At 40.0% G+C, this 27,950-nt stretch overlaps 1 protein-coding gene and 1 long non-coding RNA gene across 11 annotated transcripts in view; one reads left to right on the top strand and one right to left on the bottom strand.

Moving 5' to 3' along the window:
• The window catches only part of LOC109460239 (uncharacterized), a 253,015-nt gene that overhangs the window by 160,118 nt on the left and 64,947 nt on the right, over window positions 1-27,950 (bottom strand). The window lies entirely within an intron of this gene.
• Window positions 1-27,950, top strand: part of ADGRG2 (adhesion G protein-coupled receptor G2) — a 102,791-nt gene that overhangs the window by 14,425 nt on the left and 60,416 nt on the right. For all 8 annotated transcript variants that reach the window (XM_074323670.1, XM_019755401.2, XM_019755400.2 and 5 more), the window contains exons 2-3: window positions 16,399-16,443; window positions 24,577-24,692. In XM_074323670.1, the coding sequence (XP_074179771.1) occupies window positions 24,578-24,692 (115 nt within the window). In that variant the 5' untranslated portion in view covers window positions 16,399-16,443; window position 24,577. The remainder of the gene's footprint in view (window positions 1-16,398; window positions 16,444-24,576; window positions 24,693-27,950) is intronic.

The raw sequence follows: 27,950 nt of genomic DNA, 5'->3' as shown, positions 1-27,950 counted from the left end.
TTCGGCGTTAGGAGCATGGAGCTCCAACCGCCTGAGCCACAGGACTGGCCCTGTTCTGGACATTTTACATAAATGTAATCATGCAATGTGTGGCCTTCTTTCACTTAGCATCATGTTTTCAAGGGTCTTCCACGTGATGATTCAGAACTTCATTCCTTTTTCTTTTCCTTCATCTTTTTTTCTTCATTTTCATCTTTTCTTTCTCATTCCATTCCTTTTCCTTCATTCCTTCAGTCCTTTAGCCAAGGCTTTTGACTCCAAGTCCAGTGTTCCTTTCAGTTACATATTAAATCAATCAGTAAGTGGAAATTTGTTTCTTCAAGAAGTTAAGAATGCAATGAAATTATTACTCATGAGCCTAACAACTAACTTCTCACTCCCTGTTGGCATGCAGCAGGTACTCGAACATTGAGATCAGAGTTCTTTAGAAGAATCCTGCCAATGTTGTTCACTCTATGCTAAGCCAAACTCTTGCTAAGCACTGTGTCTGGAAAGCTGAGTATTGTTTAGGTTGTGAGCTGTGCATGAGATATTCTCACTTACTTTTGTAGAAGTAGTGTTTTCTTCCAGTAAACATCAGGCAACATCAGTTGAATGTGTTATATAGATCTTGATTTGAAAGAATTACACAAAGCACTTTATGTCAAGAATCCTTCTCTCTTTAGAAAAGTTCCTACTCCATTAAGCAATATTTTGCTGTTACCTTTAATCATGAGCTTGAATTGAACTATGAAGAAAAATTAGAATGATTGACAGTACAATGTGCCAAGCCCTGAACTAAACTAGGCACAAATGCCTGTTTCCCTGCAAAGCCTGCTGAATCAATTCCTTTCCACTGCCCACATCACTCCCAATGAACACCTGCACCCACATTTACTAGGGTGGGGGAGAGGAGGGATTACACACACACACACACACACACACACACACACACACACACACACACACACACACAGTTAGCTGATCTGGAACAAACCAAGCTGTTCTTTTAACTAAACACAAATCAAACCAACAGTTCCTTTAGATTTTAACCAGCTGTTTTGGAAATTGTTTTATAAGGCTTTAGTTCACAACCCACAAAATTGATTTTGGAAATAATCCTTTTCCCTTTGCCTACAAGGAATCACAAAGCTGAGTTGGAGTTCATTTGCAGTTTTTCTTTCCCTAGGTTTTCAGGTGTCATTCTCTTTCTGTTTCCTTCTTTTATTTGCTATGGATTTGCCCTTCTTTCCCAATAGTATGTCCAACTCCTTCCAAATCTTTCCATTCATTCATCCATGCATTTTTTAACAATTATTTATAAAGTTCCTACTATGTGCCAGGCAGTCTTCGATAAGCACTGGGGATTTAACAGTGAACCAAACAGGCAAAAACCTCTGCCTTCAACAAAGCTTATTTTCTAGCAGATAATAAATAAACAAAATATACATTATGTTAGACGGTGATTAGTGCTATTTGTGGAGGAAAATGAATCAGAAAAGAGACACAGGGAGCACTTAGGGCTTTCAATTTTAAATAGCGTTTCTCTAGGTCAGTGGTTGGCTAACTATGGCCTTGTGACCCTATAAATAAAGTTTTATTGGCACACAGCCACACTCATTCGTTTACAGATTGTCTGTGACTGCTTTCATGCTACAACAGCAGAGTTCAGTGGTTGTGACAGAGACCCTATGGCTGCAAAGCCTAAAATACTTGCTATTTGGACATTTACAGAAATAGGACTTTTGGCCCTGTGCAGAGAACATACCAATTTTTACATATTACTTCTTATAGAATTAATATCCATGTTGTGCTTTTGAACTTCCAAAGCATTTTCCCAAACACTGCCTCGTCTGAGTGTTGCAGTAGTATTGTAAGGTAGGCCTCGGTAGCTTTGTTTTACAGGTGACCGAACGGAGGCTTAGAGAGGTTGCCCAGGGCTGCTGACCTTGTAAAGTGGTGGCCTTTAACTCTAGAAGTTGGTGCTTTTTTCCAGCCTAATTTCCTACTCCTGATGGTAAGTATATCCCAGGGTTTTAGCACCAGGAGCTTACTAGCATACAAAACACAGAAAGGCAATACTGTGCAGGCATCAAGAGTGTGGACTCTGAAGCTTGGCTGTCTGAGTTCAAGTCCTTGCTCTGCCACTTGCCACTGTGACCTCAGGCAAGTTATTTAACCTCTCTGTGCCATGCCTCAGTTTCCTCTTCTGTAAAGCAGTTAGAATAGTATTGCTTATGGGTAGGGTGGTGATATGTCCCAGTTTGCCTGATGCAGCCCTGATTTACGCCTGTCTCGTCTCATTTAACTTTCAGGTGCCCCTGTCTGGACATTAAATTATATATGTGCCCTCGCTAGAGTCATTGCGGGGACTGAGTTAGTATAAATAAAGCATTTAGAATCCTGCCCAACCATCGCCTGCATTTACTAGACCTTGGCTGTCATTTCTTATCTCAATGCCATGCCAACCCATCACTTAATTTCCTTCTGATTTGTTTCTTGGTTTCATTAAGCCCAGCCTGATTTCTGTCTGAAGCTGTTTTGCATGTCTGAGTAAACAGGCCATCACTGTCCCTTCTTCCAGGGTCTTCCGCCTGCAGTGCTCATGCTGCAGCGAGCCTGCAGCCTCACTGTCTGACTCCTTTAGCAGGTCTTGGCTTAGATGTCCTCGTCTCATGACACTTTCGCAGGCTACCTCTCAAAAATTGCCATCCCCTCCCCCAACGCACTTTGTTTCTACTTCCTTGCTTTAGTTTTCTACTTCATACTTATTACTATTAGCACAGATTCTACTGAGCAACTAATAATGTTTTTAGTGTAGTTTAGGAAAAGAACCACAAACTTCACTATGCCTGTAAGATTTATTTTTATGGTTTAAAAAATAATGCATATTTATCGTTAATTTTTTTTTTTTTTAGCAAACCACATTGAAACAAATACAGAGGGTGCCAAAAAGAATGTATACACATTTTAAAAGGAAAAACTATATTAAAATTACACTGATGGTAACCACTTTGAGCACCTCTTATAATTAAGGAAGTCAAACGTGACTTGTATTCATCTTTTGTTATCAGTATATATCAAGTATTACAATTTTAATGCAGTTTTCTCCTTTCTTAAAATGTGTATACATTTTTTGACACCCTCTTAGAATCCACCCATAGTCCCACCCATCCCCCCCGGAGTTGGCATTTTGAGGTGTATTAAGAAGGAAGCAATTTTACACCATGCATTTTCTAGTCCAAGCATGTAACTTGAAATAAATAGCTTATAAGCAAATGAAGGTTTACTGTGTTCTCTAAGTATTGTAATTTTGACTCCTTTAGGATAAACTTTTGTCCTCCATATTTTCATCTGAAACTTGTCTGAGAGAAAATATCAAAGCACTGGTCCAGCCTAGACCCATCTCTAGAAGTAAAGAAAAGCCATGGAAGAGCAGCTGAGTGGAAAAGAATGCTCCCCCGCTTGGAGTTAAGGGTTCCTGGTGTGTTTGCGAAGTGTTATAGTTACAGCCTCACTACACCTCCCTTTTTTCTGCAATATCCTATATGTAAAAAATGCTTTGACAATTTTGTCAATGATTTGGTGTTATGCCAACATGAACACCTTAATAGAAATGATCATGTAGCCACAGGCTTCCTATTTGCTGACGTTCTTTATAATATAGAGCAAGTCGTACATTCTTTTTGTGTCATTGTCTGTCTAACATATAATTCAGCTCCTTATGTGTTGGCTTCCCAGCCCTCTTTCAAACTTGTCATTGTTTCCTTATTTCTCCATTTACATTTTTTTTATTTTTTTGCGTACCCCACTGGCATGTAAGTTCCAGAAGGGCACAGTTGTATCTGTCTTGTTCACCAATGTGTTCCTAGCCCCCCACGTAGTGCCTGGCACATGGTATTTCCTCACTAAATATTTGTTGAATGGGAAGGCATCTGAGCACAGTAGGGCAACTTGCCCTCCATGGAGCGGGGCTGTCTTTCACCTGGGCCAGGGTGGGGATGACCCGTGTGCAAGTTCCTTGGATGCGAGAGAATGAACCCCTAAAAGGGGGCAATGGCCCCTCGAACATCATCTTCACTTTCTCCCCCAGGCCCCAAATTCCTTTAACAAATGACAAAGTCATTAATTCAACCACCCAGTTGGTGTAAAGTGCCAATGCCTTTTGAGACAGGAAGCTCATTAGGACCTTCACACTCAGGGATCAAGAGCAGATATTAGCTACGTTGGGGGGACATTTGTGATAAGGTGGGAACGAGGAGAAGAGTACAGGGAAGGGAGGTGTAAGAGGGGCCGGACAAGGGGGAAATGGCCCGAGAGACAAGGGTGCAGAAAGGGCAGTGGGCCCACAGCCGACGCGGTCCCTTCTGGAGAAGCACCTTCAATTTCACCTACAACCCAGGCATGTGAAGCAAATAGCAGAGCACCTGACACACCGGAGCAGTGGATGATGGAGATAACACTAATAGCTAATTTTAGTTTTTTATTTTTGAGCACGTACTGTGAGCCAAACTCTAGGCTGAGCACTTTGCCTGTACTCACTACTCCTTCACAACAATTTTAGGACACAGATGTATGATTATTCCTATATGGGTAAGGAATCTTGAGGTAGAGAGGCATTAAATATCCATGACTACTTCATCCTGCAGCTTGTGATAGGCTAAAATTAAATATTGGCCATTCTTATCATGACTCAGGAAACATATCTCACAGCCTCACTACACCTCCCTTTCTTCTGCAATATCCTATATGTAAAAAATGCTTTGACAATTTTGTCAATGATTTGGTGTTATTACTATAGAATAACTAAAGACAGTTTATAATACTTCTGGAATATGAGTTTTAACAGCAGATATTTTGAGATATTGTAAAAATATCCAATTATCCATTTGTTTTTACTTACATGAGTATACTACATCTTTATTCAGATGGATCATTTTCATATTAAATGCTATTTTTCAATCTATATGTCTAACTATAATACTGATCATTACTATTTATTGAGTACTTGCTATATGCCAGGGATTGTTTTAGGGGTTTTATATGTATTGATACATTTGTGACCCAATAATTGGGAGATGGGCACAGTTGATATTGTCCCCATTTTACAGATGAGGAAACTGAGACATGCGGAGAGACTGAGTTACTTGCCCGAGGTTTTAGGGGCAGCAAATGGCAGAGCCAGAATTGAAAGACAGGGACTTATGCCCCTTGAAACTCTCTGCTACTTGCTTCATGAACTTGCTTCATGAGAGGGCACAGTGACTTTTATTTCCTATGGTTAATATTTATCAACAATTCACAAGGAGTTAGGAAGTTACTGAATATTCCCTCCAGAGAAACTCCACTAGCTATAACCTGACTTTCTCATTTGGGTCCATTTCCTTTCAACCTGACCCTTTCCAACGAGAAAACAGAGGACCGATTGAAATATTCTGTTTTATATTTACCCTGCACTTTTTTTACTGTAAAATTTTTCATCCATCCCTGAGACTAACCTATGTGACTGTTATACTTTGGATGAGAGAAATAATATTACTGTTTTCCTCGGCATTCTATTCATCACTCTAGTTGAGTCACTAGTTTCACCAGTAGAATGTTTTTGGCATTCCATATGCTGACTAGCAAAGTGTGGATTGTTGGTTGAGGTCTCGGTGGCAGAGGCCTTGTAGGAGCTGCCTCTGGAGAATGGCCTTTGTGCTGTCAAGTTTGCTGACCCCTCATAGAATTCTGGTCAAACTAGCACACACGTAATATCACACTGCTTTCCCTGTAGTGCATTAAAAAGTGCGTTGCAGGACGTGTCAGAGGCAGGCCCAGTGCACGTCACGGTTCATGGAGATTTGGGGGTCTGGTGGCAAGTGGTTAGCTTTGGAAGTCATTTCACTCGTGCAGTCTGCTCCTGCATTCCCAAAATAACCGGGGAGTTGGTCTCTTACTGCAAGGGAAAAAATACTACTCCCACACCACTTGGAATACCTCAGTTTTGGAAAAATCATTAAAAAAAAATACTGCGAAGCCACCCATGCTGCATCAGTGCTGGAGGGTCATTTGGGAAAAGGCAGAGTCCAGACACTTGTGGGAGGTAGGATTTTTATGGGCTCTTTGTGTGTCCAGTTTTGCAGTCTTCAGAGGACTCCATTGGGGCTGTCAATGAAAACCATTGAACCTGTCGACTTGTTGTTTGCCAGGTCTCCTGGAAAAACACACTGACAAATCTCAGCACTGGGTGGGTCTAAGAGGATAGTTCTAAAAAAAGAAAATGGATGGCCCTGCTCTGGTGTGAGTCCAGGGCTTGGTGCCGCAGCCAAGTTCCCTGGTGAGAGAGGAGTTTCCACCATTGGAGGCTTTCCCCACCCTACCTCACACCATCCTGTCTGCAAAAATAACTCCACTTCCGGTGGAGCCAAGTAGTCATTTGAAGGCAACGTAAGTAAAAGAAGAAGGTAGTGTTGATGCATTAAGAGAACATCCTGATGAGGAAGGAAAAAAAATAAAACGAGAAGGCCAGTCAGCAACTGGGAGATTTTCCTAGATGTAGGAGAGCTGCTTGGAACGACATTGCCTTTCAGTTTCTAAGGACCAGCAGAGCAAACCCATAATGTGGACAAAGCCACTCCTTGGGAGTCTCTTCCCCATCCCTCCCCCTTTGCCCTCTTGAGCTAACAGCAGGGTCCCATCTCCGTGCTTCTGTGTTGTCCACGTCTGGCTCCACTGGGCCCTCTCCAGTCATCCATGCCTGCACTATCCTTCCACACCATCAACTGATTGCCGGATCAACTAAGTCCAACTCATCTGTTAATGAACGCAGTAACTGAAATTTGTGTTCTTTAATGGGTTGCAATGCCTTACCAAAACATGAGCCTTGAGCGGTGATCTTTTAGATATCTGTCAAAAATTAAGAACTTTTAGAGTAGGAGAGGAGTCCTACGCTACGCAAGCTTTAATAGGCTTTCTAGGTCGCCATCATCTTCAGTGTCTCTGATACAGAACATGTTTCTATGCCCTCTGCCTCCCCAAACACACGGAAGATAGAATCAGTCACTCCTATCTATGTGGCCTCAAAGCAGTGTTCTTATGACTAGGAGCACATTTTATAACACCTTTCATCCATGTGTAGGAGTTTCTTGCCTTCCCAGAACATATCCCTTTATCCTTTCCCTGTGCAAACTGTACTGGCCTCTAGTTACAAGGGCCTTACTCAGAAGCCACAACTTCCTGAAGATGATGTGATCAACCCAGCAACGCTGCTGAGAGAACTGAAACACTGAGAAGTGACTGCTGGGCTTGGAGGTAGAAGTCCGGGGAGAGAGCCTGATCGAAATCAGTTCAAGAGATGCTGGGAAGAGAAGATGAGAGATACTGAGTATGGCCAACCCTTGAGCAGGTTCAGTTAAGGACTAGTTACAAGGAAAAGCTTTGCCTCCTTGAAGGATTGTTATGCTTTCTCCTCTTTATGGATAAGAGTTCAGAATGGAACATGACTCCCTTTACTATCTGGGCACCAAAGAGCCATGTTTGTGGTTTGATAATACAAATGTGAAGGCCACAGGACCTAGTTATCTGATTTCTAGTTCTCTTTGGTTTTGATCTCCTCTAATTTATATTCTTCTCGAATCTGCTTTTTGTGGGAGAAGGGGAACACAGAGAGCCATGTTGTCATCTGTGGTCTTGATTGTTACATTACCTTTTGGCCTCCATGGAACCAGCAGGGTCTCTACATGAAAGGATCACTAACAATTCTAAGACACAAGGCCAATGTGAAATTCCTCCTCCACCTCGCCACAGACCTCCTGGGCTAGACTGTGGTCCACGATGGGTTTGTGTAGCCCCAGAGGACAGGTGCAAGGACAGAATTTTAAGATGCTGGGGAGTAGGGGCCAAGGCTGGAAGGCAAGAGCAGGAAAGAAGGGCCTGTGCACCCACCACTCGAAGCTCCAGGACTGGTATCCTGCTCTTCCCACACCGATCTAATGCACCTTCCCTGGCGGCCTAGGAAGTGTCCTCACATTTGGGCTTGCCCTTCCTCCTCCCGCCTTTGACTCTCATCTTCCCCAGCCACTTGAGTCTGAGCTCATCTTTTTTAAAGCTGGTCTCTCTGGTTAATTCTATCCCCTTGTGGTTTCTTCATTCTGTGCCCCCCTCAAATGAGGGCTTGACTATCTACTATACTGTTGTTGTTGTTGATACCTGATTCATTTTCAAGTTGTCTCTCAGGGACTGATGTGAGGGGGGAAAGCTGGGAATTGATGTTAACTCTGTGGACGTTGTATGTGACTATGGTGGCCAAAAGCATTTTGAGGAAGCATCCCATATACTTGTAACCTGGCAACAGTGGAATGCTGCGACACAGCAGGGGATGGGATGGGGAGCTGTGGATTGGGCTGCCAGAGGAGCGGTGGCCGGTGGCCGTGGTGGGAAGACATGCTGGACAGGGAGGGAGAAATCAGATGAACTGAGTTCTAGGCCACAACTGGCCACTTATCAGCTCTGAGCTTCACTTGCCTCAGCTGAAATCTAGGCACTGCCTGCCACTCTCTCACCCTTAATATCCAATCCAGATCCAAGTCCCATCAATTCTCCCTTCCAGATACTTCTCATATATGGAGATATCACATCATCACCACCACCACCACCAGCCCCATCCAAGTTATCATTTCTTACTTCAAATACTATAGTCACTTCCTTACTGGTGTAGAGCAGGGCAAACTATTGCTCATAGGCCAAATACCACCAGCCCAGCTGCTTGTTTTTGTAAATAAGGTTGCATTGGCACGCAGCCATGACATTCATTTACATTTTGTCTATGTCTATCTTCTTGCTAGTGGCAGAGTTGAGTACCCTGTTTCCCAAAAATAAGACCTAGCCTGACCAGCAGCTCTAATGCGTCTTTTGGAGCAAAAATTAATATAAAACCCGGTCTCATATTGTAAGACCCGTTCTTATATTATATTAAAATGAGAAGAATTTGCATGGCAGCTACTCTGACACTTGTGTGTCAGCTGGGACAATGTTTGTAAAATCATCTTGTCTACCATAAATCACTGTTCAGATAGAAGGGGTTATTACTATCAAGAACAGATAAGAAAGAGAAAAGGTAATTCTCTTTAAATGGGGAGGTCTGTAGACAGTTTTAGAGCATACAGAGCATATTGGAAGATACTTAAGGCCAAAGAAAAAGAAAAGAAAAGAAAAGAAAAGAAAAGAAAAGAAAAGAAAAGAAAAGAAAAGAAAAGAAAAGTCTTCATCTGCTCAGCTAGAAGACAGCATTGAGAAATTGAGAGAAGTCTTAGAAATATGTTCTAGAGGGTATACTTCTGATTTACATTTGTTGATGGAAGCCAACATATTTTGTCCACCTCATATTTTGATAGTCAGTTCTGAAATACATTCATACATGAACGTAAAGAAGAAGAGAACTTCTTCGGAGAAAGAGAGAAAAAAAGTCCCCATTTAAAAATCATTTAAAAATGAACATTTATTCAACCCCGACATCTAATTTGACCTTTGTAAACAAATGCAGTAACCACAAACAAATGGCAGGTGCCAGGACACCACAGAAAAGCTTTTAAAAAGTCTGAAAAAAATGTCATTCAAGGGAAAAAAATAGGTTAGAATGGGAATAAGGTACAGACTATAAAAATGTGGAAGAGGAAGAAAGGCGTTTGTAGAAATGGCCTTCTGGTTTCTGAGTCATATGGTTTGATGTCATTAGCAAGATGATTCTATTGATTTTCTTTTATTCATGTAGTAAACAAATGGAAATCTAAGCATGTTACCACTCGGCGTGCATTGCTTCCTGAAGTTATAAATATATTTTCTGCTCAAGCCTGGGCAGCCAGGGCAGCCACCTGAGGGAAGGGATCTAAGGCTACACCCCGTAACCCTTGGGTATCCAGCTTGAAAGGCCCATTTTCTTATTACACTTCCTCTCTGGTGGCAAGGAGCAGTGAGTGGGTAGAGGGCAGGACTAGAATATGCCTCAATAGTACACTGAACAGGTCACAGTGAAGAATGATTCTCCCAGGGAGATAGTCACCAGTAAATGCCCAGAGATGGGCTGCAAATTGCCAAGAGTCTATACTGTGGCCTGCTGGTCCCCAGAAACATCTTGCTGAATGAGGTTATGAGTGGGGCCCATTAGACCATGCAAGGTCTGCAGAGTCTGCTTATGAGGGCTGCAGAGGGAGTGGGTTAGAAGAAAATGGGGCAGGCTTTGACTTGGAACTAGCCCAGGCCAATGTCATATACCCAGTAGGCCCTTCAATGGGTACTTGTAGTTCTTGTAGAAGGAAAAAAAGAAAAAAGAGACACGGGGGGAATATAGGGTAGATGGAGAGGAAGAGAAAGAATGAAGAGGAAGGAAAGAAAGAAGGAAGGTATATAAGTCAGCTCATTCTGTGAAACAGACACCCCAAATTTGGAGGCTTAAATAAAGCCATAGCCATTTCATTAGTTCCCACTTCTGGAGCCTGCAGTCTGGGCTGGGCTCAGATGGATGGTCCTGCTGGGCTCACTCATGCACCACTAGTCAGCTGCCAGTCAGCTAGATGTCTGTCTTTGGGGGTCGGTGCAATGGCGGTGACTGGGCATGTGCCTTCCTCCGTCTGGCAGGCAAGCTCAGGCTTGTTTGCATGCTTACATGATGGCTTGAGGTTCCAGGAGGAGGAAGAGAGAGCAAATTGACATGCCCAAGCACTTTTCAAGTATGTGCTAGCATCACATTTGCTACTGTCCCATTGGGTAAAGCAAGTGGCAAAGCTGGCCCACATTCAAGGGGTGGAGAAGAAGACCACCTTTTGACAGGAGCTGCAAAGTCACATTGTATATGGATAGGCATACTGGGATAGGGAGAATTTATGGCCAGTTTTGCAATCTACCACAGAAGGGAACGGGCTAGAAATTTCTTTTGCTGGCAAAGTCGGCAGAGACACAGCAGTGCAGAGGCTGAGTATAAAGCTCTCACACTGAATTAAGAATGATGGTAATAAAGCACCAAGTTTCCATTCTTCCATAGTTTATCTGTCAAATAAAGCTAGATAATAATTAACATCTTACTCATTTTCAGTGGGAACAATAAAAACTTTATGGGCAAAAGTTTCCTCATCTTTTACACCCTGGATTGGACTAAGGAGCAGTTAAGTGTTTAGTACATCTCAAGTGGCAAATAAATTTGCAAACAAAAATTGTAATGCACCAGTCTTAATTTCTAGTCCAAGTGTCAAATATACAACAAAAACTCAGCAAACAAAGAAAAATTGACATAGTGGTTTTCTTAGTTACTTGATGGGTCCCATCCTACATGTACAGTTGTTTGTTTCTTCCTCATTTATGTACTATTTTAGTTGTATTTTATTTCATTATTGAAAATACAATATCAAATCTAATTTTAAATAGACGAAAATGCTCAGCATTGTTGCTACCCAGTGGAAAGAGAAGTTAAGGGTTAATTAGAAAATATCAGGCATGGAAATTGGGGTTGATCTATGGTTGCAATAATTATCTAAATTCAGTTTTCCTGGTGAAGTGTTTTCATACAAATGGAAGAAAATTCACCTCTAGTTAACTGTGTGTGAAAACAGCTTAATGTAAGACTTGCATTAAAAAAATATCAAGTATGTAAGTGTTCTTTTTGTGAAATAGCAAATTCATGCTCTGAGAAAGAATTAATTTGTATGTTCTTGCACATACATTTATTTTTAAGGTGGTAATTGTTTACACCCTAAAGAAAGTCATGCCATTTTGAAACACCTTTAGTTACGCCCTGTTGGGTGGAGGGCTGGGGTTGCCTCACCCAGAGGGTTGGGCCTGGTGATCAAGGAGTCATTTGAAGGTGGGTTTCTCACACTGTGGTCTTTAATATGTTCTCTCTTCTCCAGCTCTGGGCAGAGGTAACCAGCAACATTCTAGCCCCTGGAATATGTTTGGCAAGCCCCAAGCTAGGTAAGAGGAGAGAAGGGAAAGTGTAGGATGAAGGAGAGTAGAGGAAGGGAAGAGAAAAAGAGAAGATGGGAGAGAGGGGAGGAGAGAAAAGAAAGCTCTCAGTGCTGCAGAAAAATAGCATGGTACCCACAGTTGCAAGACATCAGCCAGTTACTTTTCCTGGCCTGGTTCATTCCACCTCAGCATGCAGCCTCACCAGAGGAACTAAAAGAGCATCTTTTTGGATGTGTCAGAAAGCAATTCCAAAAGCTCTCTCAGTCACTTCTACAATATAACAATAATCAATCCCAGCACACTCTCCCTGCTGTGTAATAAGTCCCTTGGGCTATGGTTTAAACCACCATTTAGACACCATCTCTGCCCATGGTAGAGTTGGAGAACACCTCGTTGCCATTTTCTTTCTGTGCATGCCTTGTAAACATAGTGAATATTATTCATAAGCCATCACAACCTCCAGCTGGAGTGCAATGTGGATTTTTCCCAGCTTGGTCACAGACTATATTTTTATACGTTCCATCAGGTTGCTGCTTCATATCTCCACGGTCCCTTCTGGCCAGTCTCTGCTTTTCTCTTTATGCTTCAGAAACATTAAACTGATTCTGAGTCAAGCCCACTCCATGCCAGTCTTTGGCTCTGTGTCTTAGTTTAGGCCATTTCCTCTCTTTGGAATGCTCTTTGCTATGTCTTCGCATAAAAGGAAGTGCACATCCTTTCGGAGGCAGCATGACTGTTACCGCCTTGGGGAAACTTTCCTGGATCCATTTCCCTACACCAGTTTAGGTGCCCAAACTCGGAGCTCTCGTTATACCTGTGACAGAGCCCACAACTGGTTCATATGGCTCTTCCAGAAAGCCTGGCATTCTGGATTCAGGCTCTAATGGTCCTCTTGACCAAGTGCCCTTGTGCAGGGCGCAACCTGTACAACCATACAGAGTGGCCGATTTGGGCACATAGTAGGGATTCAGTAAATGTTTGTTGAATGAATTATCTTTAGAGTTTTCCAGAGCCATAATTTAACTCCTCTTGAATGGTGGCATCCAGAACTGAACAAACCAGTCTATGCAGGTGACGGTGCTATTAGGCAGGGTCTCATCAGTAATGGGGCCACCACAGGTTCTAGAACCACTCGTTTGTTCCTCGATGGCCTACCTACCACTCTATAGCCAAGAATCTGCATAGCCCCAGCTATTTCCTGTATATGCCCACATGCCTTACCTTCACCATCATCTCCATGTGTGCAATTTGCTTTTCCAACTAGCGTAGAGAAGCTTCTCTTTGCTTATTTCTGCTCCCATTCCCAATTTATCAAGGCCTCTTTGTCTTCTGGCCCTTTTTTCGTGGTGTCGGTGTCATTGCCAGGAACTGGGAGCCACTGTGCCCCTCAGTCTGGGCCATGAATTAATCATTAGGTTCAAAATGAAGTGTGGAGCCCTCCAGGGTGCTGCATTTGTTTTTGGTTTTGGTTTTGTTTGCTCCTAGGACCAGCATCACATTACCCCCAGGCAGCGGCACAACTGCCGGGGGCTGCTGTTACCTGTGCCTTTTGCCCGTTGTTTTGTCCATTATCCCCAGGATGTGTGGGCCCCATGACCAACACCCAGGGACTCTGAGCAGCCTATGAGCACAGGAGTTGTGATTCTTGGAGGCAGCCTCTCTGAGAGCTTCCTCTGCACTGCAGAGGGTTCTAAGTACGTACAGAGATCTCTTCCTTCCTGCCCAAACCACTTGTACAGTTTGCTTGCCTTTTTAATTTTTTCTGATCACGCTGGTCCTGCCCTGGGTGTTAGCCAGGTTGGTAAACAGAGGAAGTTGGATGCATTTCCAGCCTCTCTGATGTCATGGTCTGGGGCAGTCGGCAAGTGGGGGAGGTTTCAGTTAATCCTAGCAATTGGTGAGTTTGCTGCTCTTCTCTAAGAAGCTTCTCCGTTCCGTGCCATGTCTTACATAAGTCAATATGGTTCCTTTTGTGACTTGCCCTTTTCTTTCAATGATGTAAGAAGCCCAAACATTGGCAGTCACTGTGTTTTGTTACTGGAGTGCTGGTGCTGATGGGATCCTGATTCCTGTTTAGTTTCTCCAGGACATATAGGATGGTGGGTGTGTGGTGGTGACTGGCAAAGAGGCATCTGGAGGCTGAAGGACGTGCAGTTCTTTAATTAACTTTAGGCTTTGTGTCCATCAGACATTTTCACATCATTGCTTTTGACAATCTTTTCCACAACTTGCTCAAGTGCGTTTGTGCTCCCGGCTGAGAAGCTGGTTTCTTGGCTCTGAGACCAGAAATCTTTGGGCTTTCCATGAGGCCTTTCTAACTGGGTTAGAGCAGGGCCAGAGATGGCATCCACCTGAGCAAGTGATGATATTACCTTCTAGTTACACGCCCAACCCAGCTTGATTTTGGAGCTCCGTTTGGAAAACCTGGATGAGTTGGCTGTCCCTCTGTTCTGCTTTTCTTTGCTAGAAGAAATATATTTAATTGTATAACTGATATATGAATACGTGTTTGTGTTCTATGGAGTAAAAATTGGGATTTGTTCTTTCCCTTGTCATACTTCTATCTGGAGGCTTGATGGGTTTCCTTCAAGGCTTTTTGTATGCATTCACACTTGTCACTATAGAAATAAGCATACAGATATACAGCTTTGCTTGTTTCTTAACATATCCTCGTATATATATTATTAAGAAACTTGATTTTTTACTTGACTTGTATGTATTAACAATCTCTATATGTCAATACATACAAATCAACTTCATTTTTTAAAGCATTGTATAATATTCCATAATATGGCTAGATCATCATTTATTTAACTGTTCATCTAGTAAGGGATACTTAGGCTTTCTTTCTCCCTACACAAAGTTGCAATGACAGTGTTTGTATATTTTTGTGTATCTGTATGTATCAATATTTCTGTAGGGACCATCTCTGGAATTAAAATTCTGGATCAAAACATATGCACATTTAAAATTTCAAAACATAGCTAAACTATTCTCTCAAAGTTTACATTTCTAAGAACAGTGTATGCAAGTGTTCATTTCCCCACATATTATTAGGCTTTTTAATTTTTTTCATCCAGTGGGCAAAGCATTTCACTGTTGCTTGCCCTGTTTTTCTACCTGAAAGTGTTCCAAAGGAGCAAAGAGAGCCTCATGTTGTTTATTGATAAAATGGATTACTGGGAACCATTAAGTGTGCTTTTTTTTCTGTGGTTATCAATAAGGTTTTGGAAGAGGCAATGTGCTCGAGTTGTGAAATTTCATCAAACATCCCTATGTAGAAAATCCTTATTTACACAAATGTGAAGTGAAATTATTTTCGTACTTAAGTCACAATTGATTTCTTTGTTTGATTATTTTAATGTTTTTCAGTTGTTAATCCTACATTCATTCCACGTTGAGCATTGGGACATGTGTTTGTAATTTGTTCATCCTAGGACTGGACAAAGTGCTTGGCCTTCATTTTTGTCTTCTTTAAACTTGTTTAATGAAGTTTCTCTGACATATTGGGCTTTAACTTATTAAGAACGACTCCTTTTTTTTTTCCTCTTAAAGAACACATTGTGATCAATAGAAACTTACCAAGATTCCTTATTTTTTCTTTGAATGCACATTCTGGATTCCTCCTTGAGCACTGAACCTCTGTCATAACACTCTATTGACGGAAGCCAGGTCAGTTGGTTCCAAGATCACCCTATGGATTGTTTCTTCTCGCAAATCTTAACTCGAAAATCATTATGTCTATATTTCACATGAGAGGATACCACTGTGTGAAGTGACTGTCATTTTTGAGCTAATATCTGTACCAATGTTTTGATTTTGAAATGTTCTGAAAGATACAAGTCATGTTGCCAACAACGCTCTCTGCCTTGGGTGGGCACCCCATTTCCTTTCCCCAATGTGCATCTACCTTGTCTCTCACTCTTGTCATTGCCAGTGTCCCAGCCTCCCCTTTCAACTCTGAGTCAAACTTAACAATCAATAGAGAGTTAATTACTTGGCCCCTCTACGGAGAAATAATTCTGCCTCTGGCTTGGAAGCACAAGAGACATAAATGACCCAATCCTTAAAATCAAGGAGTTTAGGTTCTAGGGAAGTTAAGTCACAAAAACATGAACAAATATCTAACAAAGCATGGTCTCTATAAGGGACCACCCTCCCCAGATCCAATCACTTCATTGTCCAGTGTCCCTACGATGCTGTTAATGAAGCCTGAGACGGAGCGGTAAAATGCTACTAAAACATTAACAAGCTCAGTCCCCAAACTGACTTTGGCTTGTTTTCTATTTATAATACGTTCCTTAAGAACAGGGTTTGTATCCTCCATTTCTTTTGTAACTTTGCTGCCAAGTTCAAGCCTTGGTATACAGCAGGGGGTCTGGAAGGCCTCTGCCTGATGGGCTGACTGGTACTGAAGCCTTATGATGCCAAGAAGGTCCACTTTCCATTGATCTAATTGTCTTTTCTTTTTTTCTTTTTTAGATTTGCGTAGAGTTTCTACGTCTTTTCTTCTGAACTTCCTGTCAGGTGAGTGAAGCTATTTCTAAGTGATAACGTAGAAATAATGAATGCTTGGCTGTTTTTTCTTTTTCTTTCAAATTACCAACTTCATTCCAAATCCCCGTTTCTTTAACTGCTGTATTCTTTTTTGTTTCTTTTGTCTAACTCTTCACTTCCAATCACTTGGACCCTTCTTTTCTTCAGACATTTTCTTTTCCTTGAGGATTCTATTGTTGACCCATTTCTTCTCTGTAATCCAGTTGTTTTTGAATAACTTTCAATAATGGGTACAGATTTTGAAATGACATGGTACAGTAAGATCTGGAGAAGGAGAATGATCATTTACATAGAATTCTTTGGGATTTTGTTTCACTATTTCCCCTTTCCTTCTCTCTGGACTGGCTTCCTTATCTTCCAACAGCTCTTCTCCTATTTTGAAAGAGACCATTGAAGTGTTCTCTCTCTTACCTAAAGTGCTTTGCACATGCAGCTGTGAAAGACTCCTCCCAACCAGACTTCTGCTCCTAACTCCCTTCTACATAGAAATTCTGAAGCCACTACTGACTTATACTTCCTGTTTCCTTTGAAACTCATAAAGAGTGGTTATTTCTGGGACTTCACTGGTATAAATAATATAAATCTTTAACCAATGCAAATATTTATAATTATTATAATTGTCCTACCATAATTTAGATGATAAAAACAGTTATTATTATAATAAATGCTAATAAGTTATTGTTATAAACAAGGTTAAATACTTGAGCAGGGCCACACAGGTAGTAAATGGCCAAGGTGGGATTTGAAGCAGGAGTTGGCATGGTGGGATGACAAAACAAGAAAGAGCACAGAATAGTGGTGTGTGGTTCACTTTCCTTAGTACCTCACTTCCTCTCAAATGTGATCTCCTGATGATACAAACCGTGTGCTTCTGCCCCATCCCCTTGAAGATGGGATAAATCAACACCTTGGAGATGCTTTTAAGGAGAGTCTCCTATTTGTCTTTTCTACATATTGATAGAATTATTGTGTAGTAACAGATTCTGGACCAAATCAATTTAAAAATCTTTTTTTGAGCGCCTGCTGTGGGTGGAGTTGGATGCTGTGGGAATTGGGGTGAGGGGAAACCAAGTCTACATAGAAGAGGATATTGTGTCCTGATGCCTTGTTTTGTTTTTAGGCCAAGTTGAGTCTCATAGCCCATGAAGAGAAAATGCTTTTTAAGTTAAAAAAAATCACTATTTATTTGGCCACACCAATAACCAATGAATCTAAGTAGTGGCTGGAAGCTGTTGAGGGCAGGAAAGATGTCTGTCTTGTTCTTTGTGTCTTGAGTCTGTAGCATAGTACCTTGCATGTAATAGAACCTCAGTAAATATTTGTAAACTTGATGAATGAATGCCGAAAATAATTCCAAAACTATTGACATTTAGCACTGGAGCCTACTATAAACTTTTCTTCTAAGTATGGTTGTAATAATAGCTAACACTTCTTGACTATACTAAGATCTTCATTATAGTAGCTCATGTCATCCCTACAGGAACACTGTGAGGTAGAAGCAATCATTACCTCCAGTTTTTCAGATGAAGAATTTAAGTCCAGGGAGGTTAAGGAACAGGCCAAGGTTACACTGTAAGTGGTGGAGCTTGGATTTGAAGGCAGACAGTTAATCTACCACACATGCTCTTGTACCTTATGCTATTCTGCTTGTGTGTTTTTAGGCCAGAATTTTAGGCTTCTGTGTGTTGTTGAATATATTTTTTAAACACTTTTGTTGAACATATTTACTGTGAGTATTGGCGTTGGATCCTGAAGACTGATGGAAGATAGATAAAGCTGGCTATGATTTTGCTTTGGGTAATTCACGTATGAGTAATCAAGCAGATGGTAGATTGCAGGTAGGACAGTGGAGAAAATTGGAGATAAGTGAGGGAGTCAAAATATAACACCTTTCACCAGGTTTTATGAGTATTTCTTTACTTTAAGTGCATCATTTATTTCTAATCTTGCACATTTGATATTGATTCACGTGCGTTATTGAATGAAGCCTCTTTTTTCTGCATTAGAAAGCACTTAATGCTTAGTAAGAAAATCATTTTGCACTGTAAAGACCAAACAAATCATTTTCCTTCCATTTGCTTCTAGAGACGTGGAAGTTTCCTATTACCATCATGCTGTCTAGTTCACCATTGACTTTACTTTGTGCTGTGACACATGACACACAGAGCTGCCGTTAGGGAGCTCATAGTCAGTCAGCACTCACCAGTTAACCCAGTTTCTGTCATCTTTAGGACACTTTTTTTTTTTTTTTTTTTTTTTTTTTTTTTTTTTTTTTTTTTTTTTTTTTTTGGCATATGGGAGGCTGTTTCTCTTACTACAGCATCCCTGGCTTTAGTTCTTGGTGACTTTATCCTCAAAAAATTCTGTTGCTGAAATACTGAATGGTTCCTTTTGTCCTTTATTTATTCAAATTACTCCAATTTACAAGATTTGAAATTGCTGCTAAACATTTTTGTGAGCATTCCAGAGAATTCTGTAAATAGTCTCATTTGATGTATAAAATGGGTAAAAATGTGAGGACTTTCCTTGTCAGGTCTTGGCAGCAGGGTTACGCTAGCCCGATAAAAATGAGTTCGGCTGTGCTCTCTTTCTCTATTCGTTGAGTTCTTGTTAGATTGGAATTCTTGTTCTTTAAGTATCTGATAGAATCACCAGTGAAAATTTCTGGGCCTGGAGTTTTCTTTGTGGGAAAACTTTTGAGACTTTTAATAGTTATACATCTGTTCAGGTTTATTATTTCTTCTTGATTCCTTCTTGGTAAGTTATATTTTTTTTTCTAAGAATTTGCCCATTTCTATCTAGAATTTCAAAAAATTCTAAAGTTGTCCCTAAGATCCTTTTATCTTTTTTGATTATAGCATCTTCAGTTATCTAGCTTTTTAAATTCTTTCTCTTGGTTATTTGTTTACAATCTCTCTTTTTCTCCTCCTCTTTCCCTCCTTTCTTTCTGTCCTCCTCCCCTCCTCCTTTCCTCTTAATTTGGCCAGAACTGTCTTTACAAAAAACAACTTTGGCTTTGTTAATAACTTTTGTTTTATGTCTTTTTTTCTATATCATTATTTCATGCTTTTATTTTTATTATTTCCTTTCTTCTCCCTTTTTGGGTTTATTTTGCTGTTGTTTTTCAAACTTCTTGAGAAGGAGTTTAACTTATTAATTTTAAACCATTCTCTCTTTCTAATACGCACATTTAAAATATAAATTTCACTCTAAAGATCTTTAGCTCTATCCCCATGTCTTGATATATGGTGTTTTATTACTGATTAAGTAAAATATTTTGTAATATACATTATGACTTCTTCTTTGACCCATAAGTAGTTTGTTAAATAACAACTTAACTTTCTGTTATTACAGTTTAATTGTGTTGTGGTCAGAAAACATTCTCCGTTGCTTTTTCCAATTCTGCAAAATGTTTTTGAGACTTCTCTTTGGTCTGGTTGGTTTTCATGAATATTCCACGGCACTTCAAAAGATTATGTACTCTGTAGTTATTGAGTAGGGGGTTTATATTTGGTCTTTAAGTCAAGGTGGTTAAATGTATCATTCAAATATTCTATATCCTTAGTGACTTTCTTTGGAATTTTACCTATTGCTGGTACAGATATGTGAATATCTCTCAATATGATTGTGAATTTGTTCTATTTCTCTTTGTATCCTGTCAAAAATACTGCTTTGTGTATTTTGAGACTATATTATTAGTTGCATTCACATGTAAATTTGTCCAGTCTTCCTATTGAATTGAATTTTTTATGAATGAACTGTTTTATTTCTAGGTAATGTCTTTTGCTTTAAAGTATAATTTGTCTAATATTAGTATAAACATTAATTTTCTTTTGATTAGTATTGGCATTACATATCTTTTCTGTCCTTTAATTTTCAAAAATTTTGAATCATTGTGTTCTAGCTGTGTTCCTGTAAATAGCATATAGTTGGATTTTGTATTTTTTCCAGTCTAATAATCTTTGCCTTTTAATTGAATCATTTAGTCCATTTATATTTAATGAATCGTTGATTTGTATGTGTGTTTAAATTTATCATCTTCTATTTTTCCTAACCATTCTGTGTTTATTTTTCTTCCCTTTCTTGCCTTCTTTTAGATTGACTGACTATTCTAAAAATCATTATCTCCCCCTCGACTAGTTAGGAAGTTATACACTTCAGTTCTATTTTTTAGTAATGACTGTAGAAATTACACTGTTTACTGAACTTTTTAATGTCTAATCAATACCTTTGGCCTCCTCTAAGATAATACAAGGACCTTGAAAGACTTTAATTTTTTAATTTTAGTTTTTCATTTCCTAATTGATATATATTATTTCCTATATTATAATATATATGTATATGTAATATAGTTGTCATATTTTTATTCTATCACATTTCATGTATCCTTGCAAGATATTATTATTATTAATATTTTGTATAGTCAGTTCATTTGGCTTTACCAATATATATTAGCACCATCAGCTCTGGGCAACTGGGCCAGTACTTAGGACACAACATAACTATCTCAAAGGCATAAAGTTTTCTAGAAGACTTAGGGAACAATGATCATACCTCTTGTTACTCAAGTCAAAAATATTGATTATTGCATATGTCATACCAGCCCTGGTATAATCAAGTTATGCCAGTTAGCCAGAGGTAACAAAGAATAACCCTCACCCAGACTTGTCCTACAGTGGTATCGAGCTGTTTCCCCCTTTTAATCTTACTCTTTATATCTAGATAAAGATAGGTTTATCATTTACTGCCATTCAAAGTTGCACTGATGATATAGATTTTTAAAAATATGAGTGATACTATTTAATGAAATTGAAGAGATCTAGAACAAGCAGGGCGATGCCATAGTCATGTAGCCTTTGCACTGTACAACCCTAGGGGTTGCCATTTACATCAGAGTCCACAACCACAAACGGGGGCCCCGAACCAAGATGAATCTAGGATAATCTTTCATAACAGGCTGTCTAGTGTCAAGGTCTAGATTTTACTGTTTAAATGCTAGCAAATAGTTTTCTCTGTAATTGATACTATCTCACCGGCCTGCTTAGCACCTTGAAAATTTGCTAAGAACCAGTGGCTATTTAAACTATCTTTACTGATGACGTAGGTAGTATTGGGCTAACCCAATTTGCACTAGATGATGAAGAAAAGTTCCAGATGAAAAAGATAAAAATGTGTTTTATGTATAATGAGTAAGGGTTTCAAAATCCACAGATTTCCCTCTTTGATCGAAGATCCTAAAGACCTTATGACCTAATAGGATGTTGTCTAGTTTATGCAGAAGACAATAGGAACTGTATTATTTAAAATACCATAAAACTTTTCCTATTAGGAAATATATAGTCAGCCTTAAGGAAACATATTCCAGGCTTAACAACTGAAAGCAGTCTTTTCAGTGATGCCCGGTCTGTACTAAGTTCTTCTTGATCCATATTCTTTTTTCAGGATGATTGCTGGAATCACCCTTCATTCTGGCCTTTCCTGCCCTCATTTGGGAATTGAGTACAAGCTCTGTTCAGTGAAAGGCATGGTTTATTTTGATCAGAGGTTCCAGTGTACCATGACTAATTTGAGTGTTCATACCTTATATACTACTTAAGTCCTACCCTAGGAGCTGGCAAAACTCAAGAATGAGTTTGCAGAAATTTTGAAATTGTATAATAGCATTTCGAATTTGTTGATTTTTCACCTGATGAACTCAAAACAGTTTACTTCCAAGGAGACAAATTCTCAGCAGGCCAGCACAGTGGCCCAGCAGAAACAACTAAATGATCTTGACCCGTCCTATACAGCACGTTGGGCCTCTTTCTTCATATTTAGAATGCGGACTTGAGGATAGGTGAATTCTGAGTTCCTTTCCAGAAGTAAACTGCTCCAATACTCTTTCCAGAACTAAAATTAGATACTCGTGCGTAAATCTTCTAAGCCAAGCTCTATGAATTCCAGACAGAGCAGAGTCTAAGGCATTTGTATAGAAGAGAGTTTTTTGGTAGAGGTTTAGTTCACTAAGTAGAGCTTTTTATTGAAAAAAAAAAAAGGAAAAAAAAGGAATACTTTTGGAGGGGAACTGAGTTCAGAAATAAAATATAGATTAATTTTTAAACTTTTAAATGAAACTTTTTATGATAGACATGTAAGTGTACAGTTCAGTGAATTTCGGGAACTGCACACACCCATGTATGTAACCAGCACACAGACTATTACCTAAATCCCAGAAGCCCCCGTGTGCCCACTCCTAATTATTACACCCTCTCCCCCGTTCCAAGGATAACCACTTGGCTGACTTCTTACTCCAGCAATTCGTTTTGTCTGCTTTTGTTCCTCATGTGAATGGAACCACGTACCATATGCATTCTTTTATGTCTGGCTCCTTTATCTAACGTTATATTTCTGAGATCCATCAATATTGAGTGTAGCTGTAGCAGACACTTGAATTTTCCTCCAGAGGGACATTGCTGCATTTTTGCACAACTATATTAGCATTCTTCTTTGAGTGACTCATTAGGGAGGGTCAATAATATGCCATTATAAACAGAGAGAGGATAAAAGTGCTGAAGAGGAGGGACAAACCAGAGGCAGTTTACAATATATTGATGTCGTGTATCATTAACATGTAATACAATTTATTGATTTAAAAAATGTAAGCCCTCTTTGGAAGGAGAAGGATTCACCTGCTGTTCTAAGACCAGGAAAGAATCACACACACACCCCCGTACTGGTGATGGCTATTAAATTACAGGATTCTTAAAGATTGCCAGCTTTCCTTGAGACTGAGAAATTGTGATTTACCCCCATCTTTCCATGCCCTCAACCCCATTATCCCGGAATCTCTGCACTATCTGACCCTGCACATACTAGGTACAATAGATATTATTTGACTGAACAAGTGAAGAGTACAGCTAGCACTTATAGTGCCTTCATGGTACCAGCCACTGTGCGAAGATCTCCTGTTTACTCAACACAGAAATACTATCAGGGTGGTGCTTTTATCACAATTTGCTAGATGGGCAATCCTGGCCATTGGGCATAACCTGTGCAAAGTCATTCAGACATTGTGTGGCCAGGACCTATGAACTCATCTCTTTAGTCTTCCCCACTGTGCAGGCACACTCATTCTCACGTTGCCAGAGGCTGCAGTGGCGTTTGGGTTCCTGGGTGCCCTGCGGCCAGGAGCTCTGCCAGCTGAGAACACACAGCCTGGTCTGTCCCTGCCTCTTCCCCTGTGGCCTTATAGAAGGAGCCTGCTCTTTGGGCTCTCATTGTGGCCCTGCTTGTGCCTGGCCCCTTGGGGAGGTTGTGATGTTCTGGCTGGCTTCTTTCTCTCTCAGCATCCCACACCAGCCCCTGCTGCTGGAGCTGACTGCCTGTCATGGGGTTCTGTTGGCCAAATCTTTCACCAGGAGAGGAATAGACAGTCTTAGCATTTGCAATTCTAATTCTCTGCATGCCGAGCTCCCCCAAGCCCCTGTCCCAACTTCACCACGTCTGTCTCATTTAGTTAACTCCTGTTCAACCCTCACATTTCATCTGCTCTATATTGGTCAATAAATATTTGTTGAAGGAATGACAAATGATGCTTTCAAATTCAGTTCTCATATAAACTTTGTCTTTTAGAAAATGTTGATTCTGCCTTCCTGAGTACTAAAAATGCAAGCAATGATAATGAACTGATATGGAGGAAAAGCAATGTATCTATCCTTTTACAGCATTAGACATAAATAGTAGATTATTTATACGATTCTGTGATCCCTTCTGATTCTTAGCATAGTTTTCACCTACCTTTATATAGTGGTAACATCTATATATACAGTGTTTTGTGCTTTTAATTTCTTCTTGATATTTTGCATGTGTTGATGTTTTCCCTAAATCCACATGGACTACCTTGCTTGTCATTTTTAATATAACAAAATATCCCATGGGGTGGTCCTCCCAGAATACACATGGGTTTTGCTCTTTGTAGTCAGTGACCCCCTGGCATTGCCAATTCTCTGGAACTAGAGTAATTTAAAGAAGGTAGGATTGCAGTGTGCCTTGGTCAAGGAACTGACCTTTCGGGTGTGAGTATGGCAAGCTGTGATGATACGTTTTCTCGTGATTTCACTCCAGGATGTTTTCCTCTGGCGGGCAGTACGGCCATGTTGGCAGACCTGAAGAACTTTTACTGATGTTCAAGATGTTACTTGTCATTTGTCTTCATGTAAGTCTGGTGACATCCCTGGAAGGTAATGTACCTGTTTTCCTTCATTTTTCTTTTCTGTTTTATCTGTGTGAGTGTGTTTATTTAGGATTTTTTTTTTTTTTTACTGTGGTAAAATTAACAAAATAAAACTTACCATTTTAAGTATTTCTAAGTATACAGTTCACCAACATTAAATATATTCACAATTCTGTATAACCACCACCACTGATTATTTCCAGAACCTTTTCATCATTTCAAATAGAAACTCTGTACCCGTTAAACAATAACTCCCATCCCAACAGTCCCTGTTAACCTCTGTCCTTCTGTCGCTATAAATGTGCCATTCTAGGCACCTCCTATAAGTGGAATCATACAATATTCTTTCTTTTGTGTCTGACTTATTTCACTTAGCATAATGTTTCTGAGGCTTATTCATGTTGCAGCATGTATCAGAATTTCATTCCTTTTTAAGGCTGAATAATACTCCACGTTTTGTGTATCCATTCATTGTTGATGGACATTTGGGTTATTTCCACCTTCTGGCTACTGTAAATAATGCTGTGATCACTGGTGTACAAGTATCTGTTTGAGTCCCTGCTTTCAATTCTTTTGGGTTTATATACCTAGGAGTGGAATTGTTGAGTCATATGGTAGTTCTGCTTCACTTTTTGAGAATCTGACAAACTGTTTCCCACAGTGGCTGCACCATTTGACATTCCTACCAGCAAGGCACAAGGATTCCAGTTGCTTTATATCCTCACCAAAATTTGTTATTGTCTGTTGTTTTGATAATGGGTGTGAAAAGGTATCTCATTGTGGTTTTGAATTGCATTTCCTTAATGATTAGTGATTATGCTTATTAGCCATTTGCATATCTTCTTTGGAGAAATGTCTGTTCAAATCTTTGGCCCATTTTTGAGTTATAGGAGTTTGTTATATACTCTGGATATTAAACCTTTATCAGATAATGTGATTTGCAAATATTTTTCTCCCATTCTGTAGGTTGTCTTTTCACTCTCTTAATAATTGTGTCCTTTGGTGCACAAAAGTTTTTAATTTTGATGAATCCCAATTTATCTATGTTTACTTTGTTGCCTGCTTTTGCTGTCATATCTAAGAAATCATTGCCAAATCCAATGTCATAAAGATTTCCCTCTATGTTTTCTTCTGAGAGTTTTATAGTTTTAGCTCGTATGTTTAGGACCTTTCATCTCTTTTGAGTTCATTTTTGTATATGGTATAAGTTAAGGGTCCAACTTCATTTTTTTTTCCATGTGGACATCCAGTTTTCCCAGCACCATTCCTTGAAAAGACTCTCCTTTCCCCATTAAGTGGTCTTGGCACCTTTGTCAAACATCAGTTGGCCTATTTCTGGTATTTATTTGTTTTTAAAAGTATCTACTTGAAGACACCCTTCTGAATGGAAATTTAAGCGAGGTAGAGAATCAGCCAAACAAAGCTGCATGGTTTTTGGAAAAGATGATCTTTAGAAGTTTATGAAACAAGGAGAAAAGGTATCTCAGGAAGGCAGTAAAAAGGCTAGAAATCCTGGGGCTGCCGTATCTGTGGGTACAACTGACAAAAGAATACAGTGCTATGCAAATGTAAAGAATCCTCATTAGGAATGTTATTTAAGAAGACATTATTAGGGACACAAAGAAATACCTTTCTTATTCAGAAGACAGTGGCAAGACCAAGGAATCTTCGTTGAATAAAGCAAATATCTACCAGGAGCAAACAACAATAACATAAACAAAACACACACACAATACACACTCACACACATACATGCACACAAAATAAATGGAAAACTTCCCAACAAGCTAAAACACAATCAACAATCCTTCAAAAAGTAGGCATTGGGGTCTATTCTCAAGAAGCCATGATAGTTGACCAAAAAAATGGTAAGAGCTAAATGTGTACTGATTGCTTACAATGTGCCGGGTCCCTTTGTGCTTTGCATACATCCACTTTCTTAAGCTTCTGAACCAAATCTATGAAGGGAAGGAAGATCCTAGTCTTAGCCCAATTTCTCAGATCAAGAAACTGAGGCTCAGAGAGATAACTTGCTCAAAGAAGTAGTGAGCTGGGATTTGTACCCAACTCTGAGTTTTGTGCTCGTAACCACAAAACCAGAGTTCTCCAACTTGGGTGTGTCAGAATCACCTAGAGGATTTGTTAAAACACAGATTTCTGGGACCTTCTCCCAGAGTTTCTGATTTAGTAGGTCTGGGGTGGGACCTGAGAACTGACATTTCTAACAAGCTCCCAGACGGTGTTGGTGTGACTGGTTCGGAGACCACCCTTTGAGAACCACTGCCTACAAAATTGGCAGAAGACCTAAGTAGGGAGAGCAAACTCCTCCAGCTATATATTATGGGACACAAATTCTGTTGTGGTCATGTGACATTCATGCTCACACACATCATCTCACTCTGGGATTGGCAGGGAAAAAATTGAGTGTCCCCACTTTACTGATGAGTAAATGTCCCCAGGGACATCATTGGTTAGGAAGTGATGGAGCCACAATAGATATTAGATCGTTGGTCTCACGTTTCAGTGCTTTTTCCACCACAGTGGTAGACGAGGAAGGAAAGTGGAACACAAGGGGAAAAAATCATCAAAGTGAAAGCTGCTTAGCATAAATAAGTCTTTCTGAGAAAGGATATTTTTAAATGATGAAATGGGACAGGTACACCAGAAAACGCAGAGCTCTGAAGTAAACCTGAGTAGGGAAAACCTAAGTGGGTACTTAAGGACATTGACTGTATTTCTTGCTCTGACTCTCTAATGAGTTGATTTCTGAAAGCAGTGCTTCTCAATGTGGCCCCACACAAGTAGCATCAGCATCGTCTGGGAGCTTTTTAGAAGTGAAGATTCTCAGACCCACCCTAGATCTGCTGAATTGGAAACTCTGAGGCCGGGGCCCAGTCGTCTGTTTCAATCAGCCCTGCGGGGGATACTGATGGATGCATACCCAAAGTAGAGAACCACTGTCGTAAAGAATTGGCTAAAACATGACTGCTGACAGCATGATACAGTAGAAAGAGGGTAAGACCTGGGGTTAGAGCCCTCCCCATGCCTGCCACCTGCTATTTATATGATCTTGATTTGCCACTAGACCAACATCAGCCTCTATTTCTATTTCCTCATCTTCAAAATGGGTGTAATCATGAGCTCCCTCAATGTGCTCTTGTAAGGCTCAATATAGGTGTGTTTTTTTTAAAAAAAAAAAACAACTCCATGAAGGCAAAGATTTTTCTTTTTCTTGTTTTCCGGCTTTATTGACATAATTAGCATA

Source organism: Rhinolophus sinicus, chromosome X (genome assembly GCF_036562045.2).
Source record: "Rhinolophus sinicus isolate RSC01 chromosome X, ASM3656204v1, whole genome shotgun sequence".
NCBI lineage: Eukaryota > Metazoa > Chordata > Mammalia > Chiroptera > Rhinolophidae > Rhinolophus > Rhinolophus sinicus.
The sequence above is the reverse complement of the archived record's forward strand: the minus strand, read 5'-3'. Positions and strand labels throughout refer to the sequence as shown.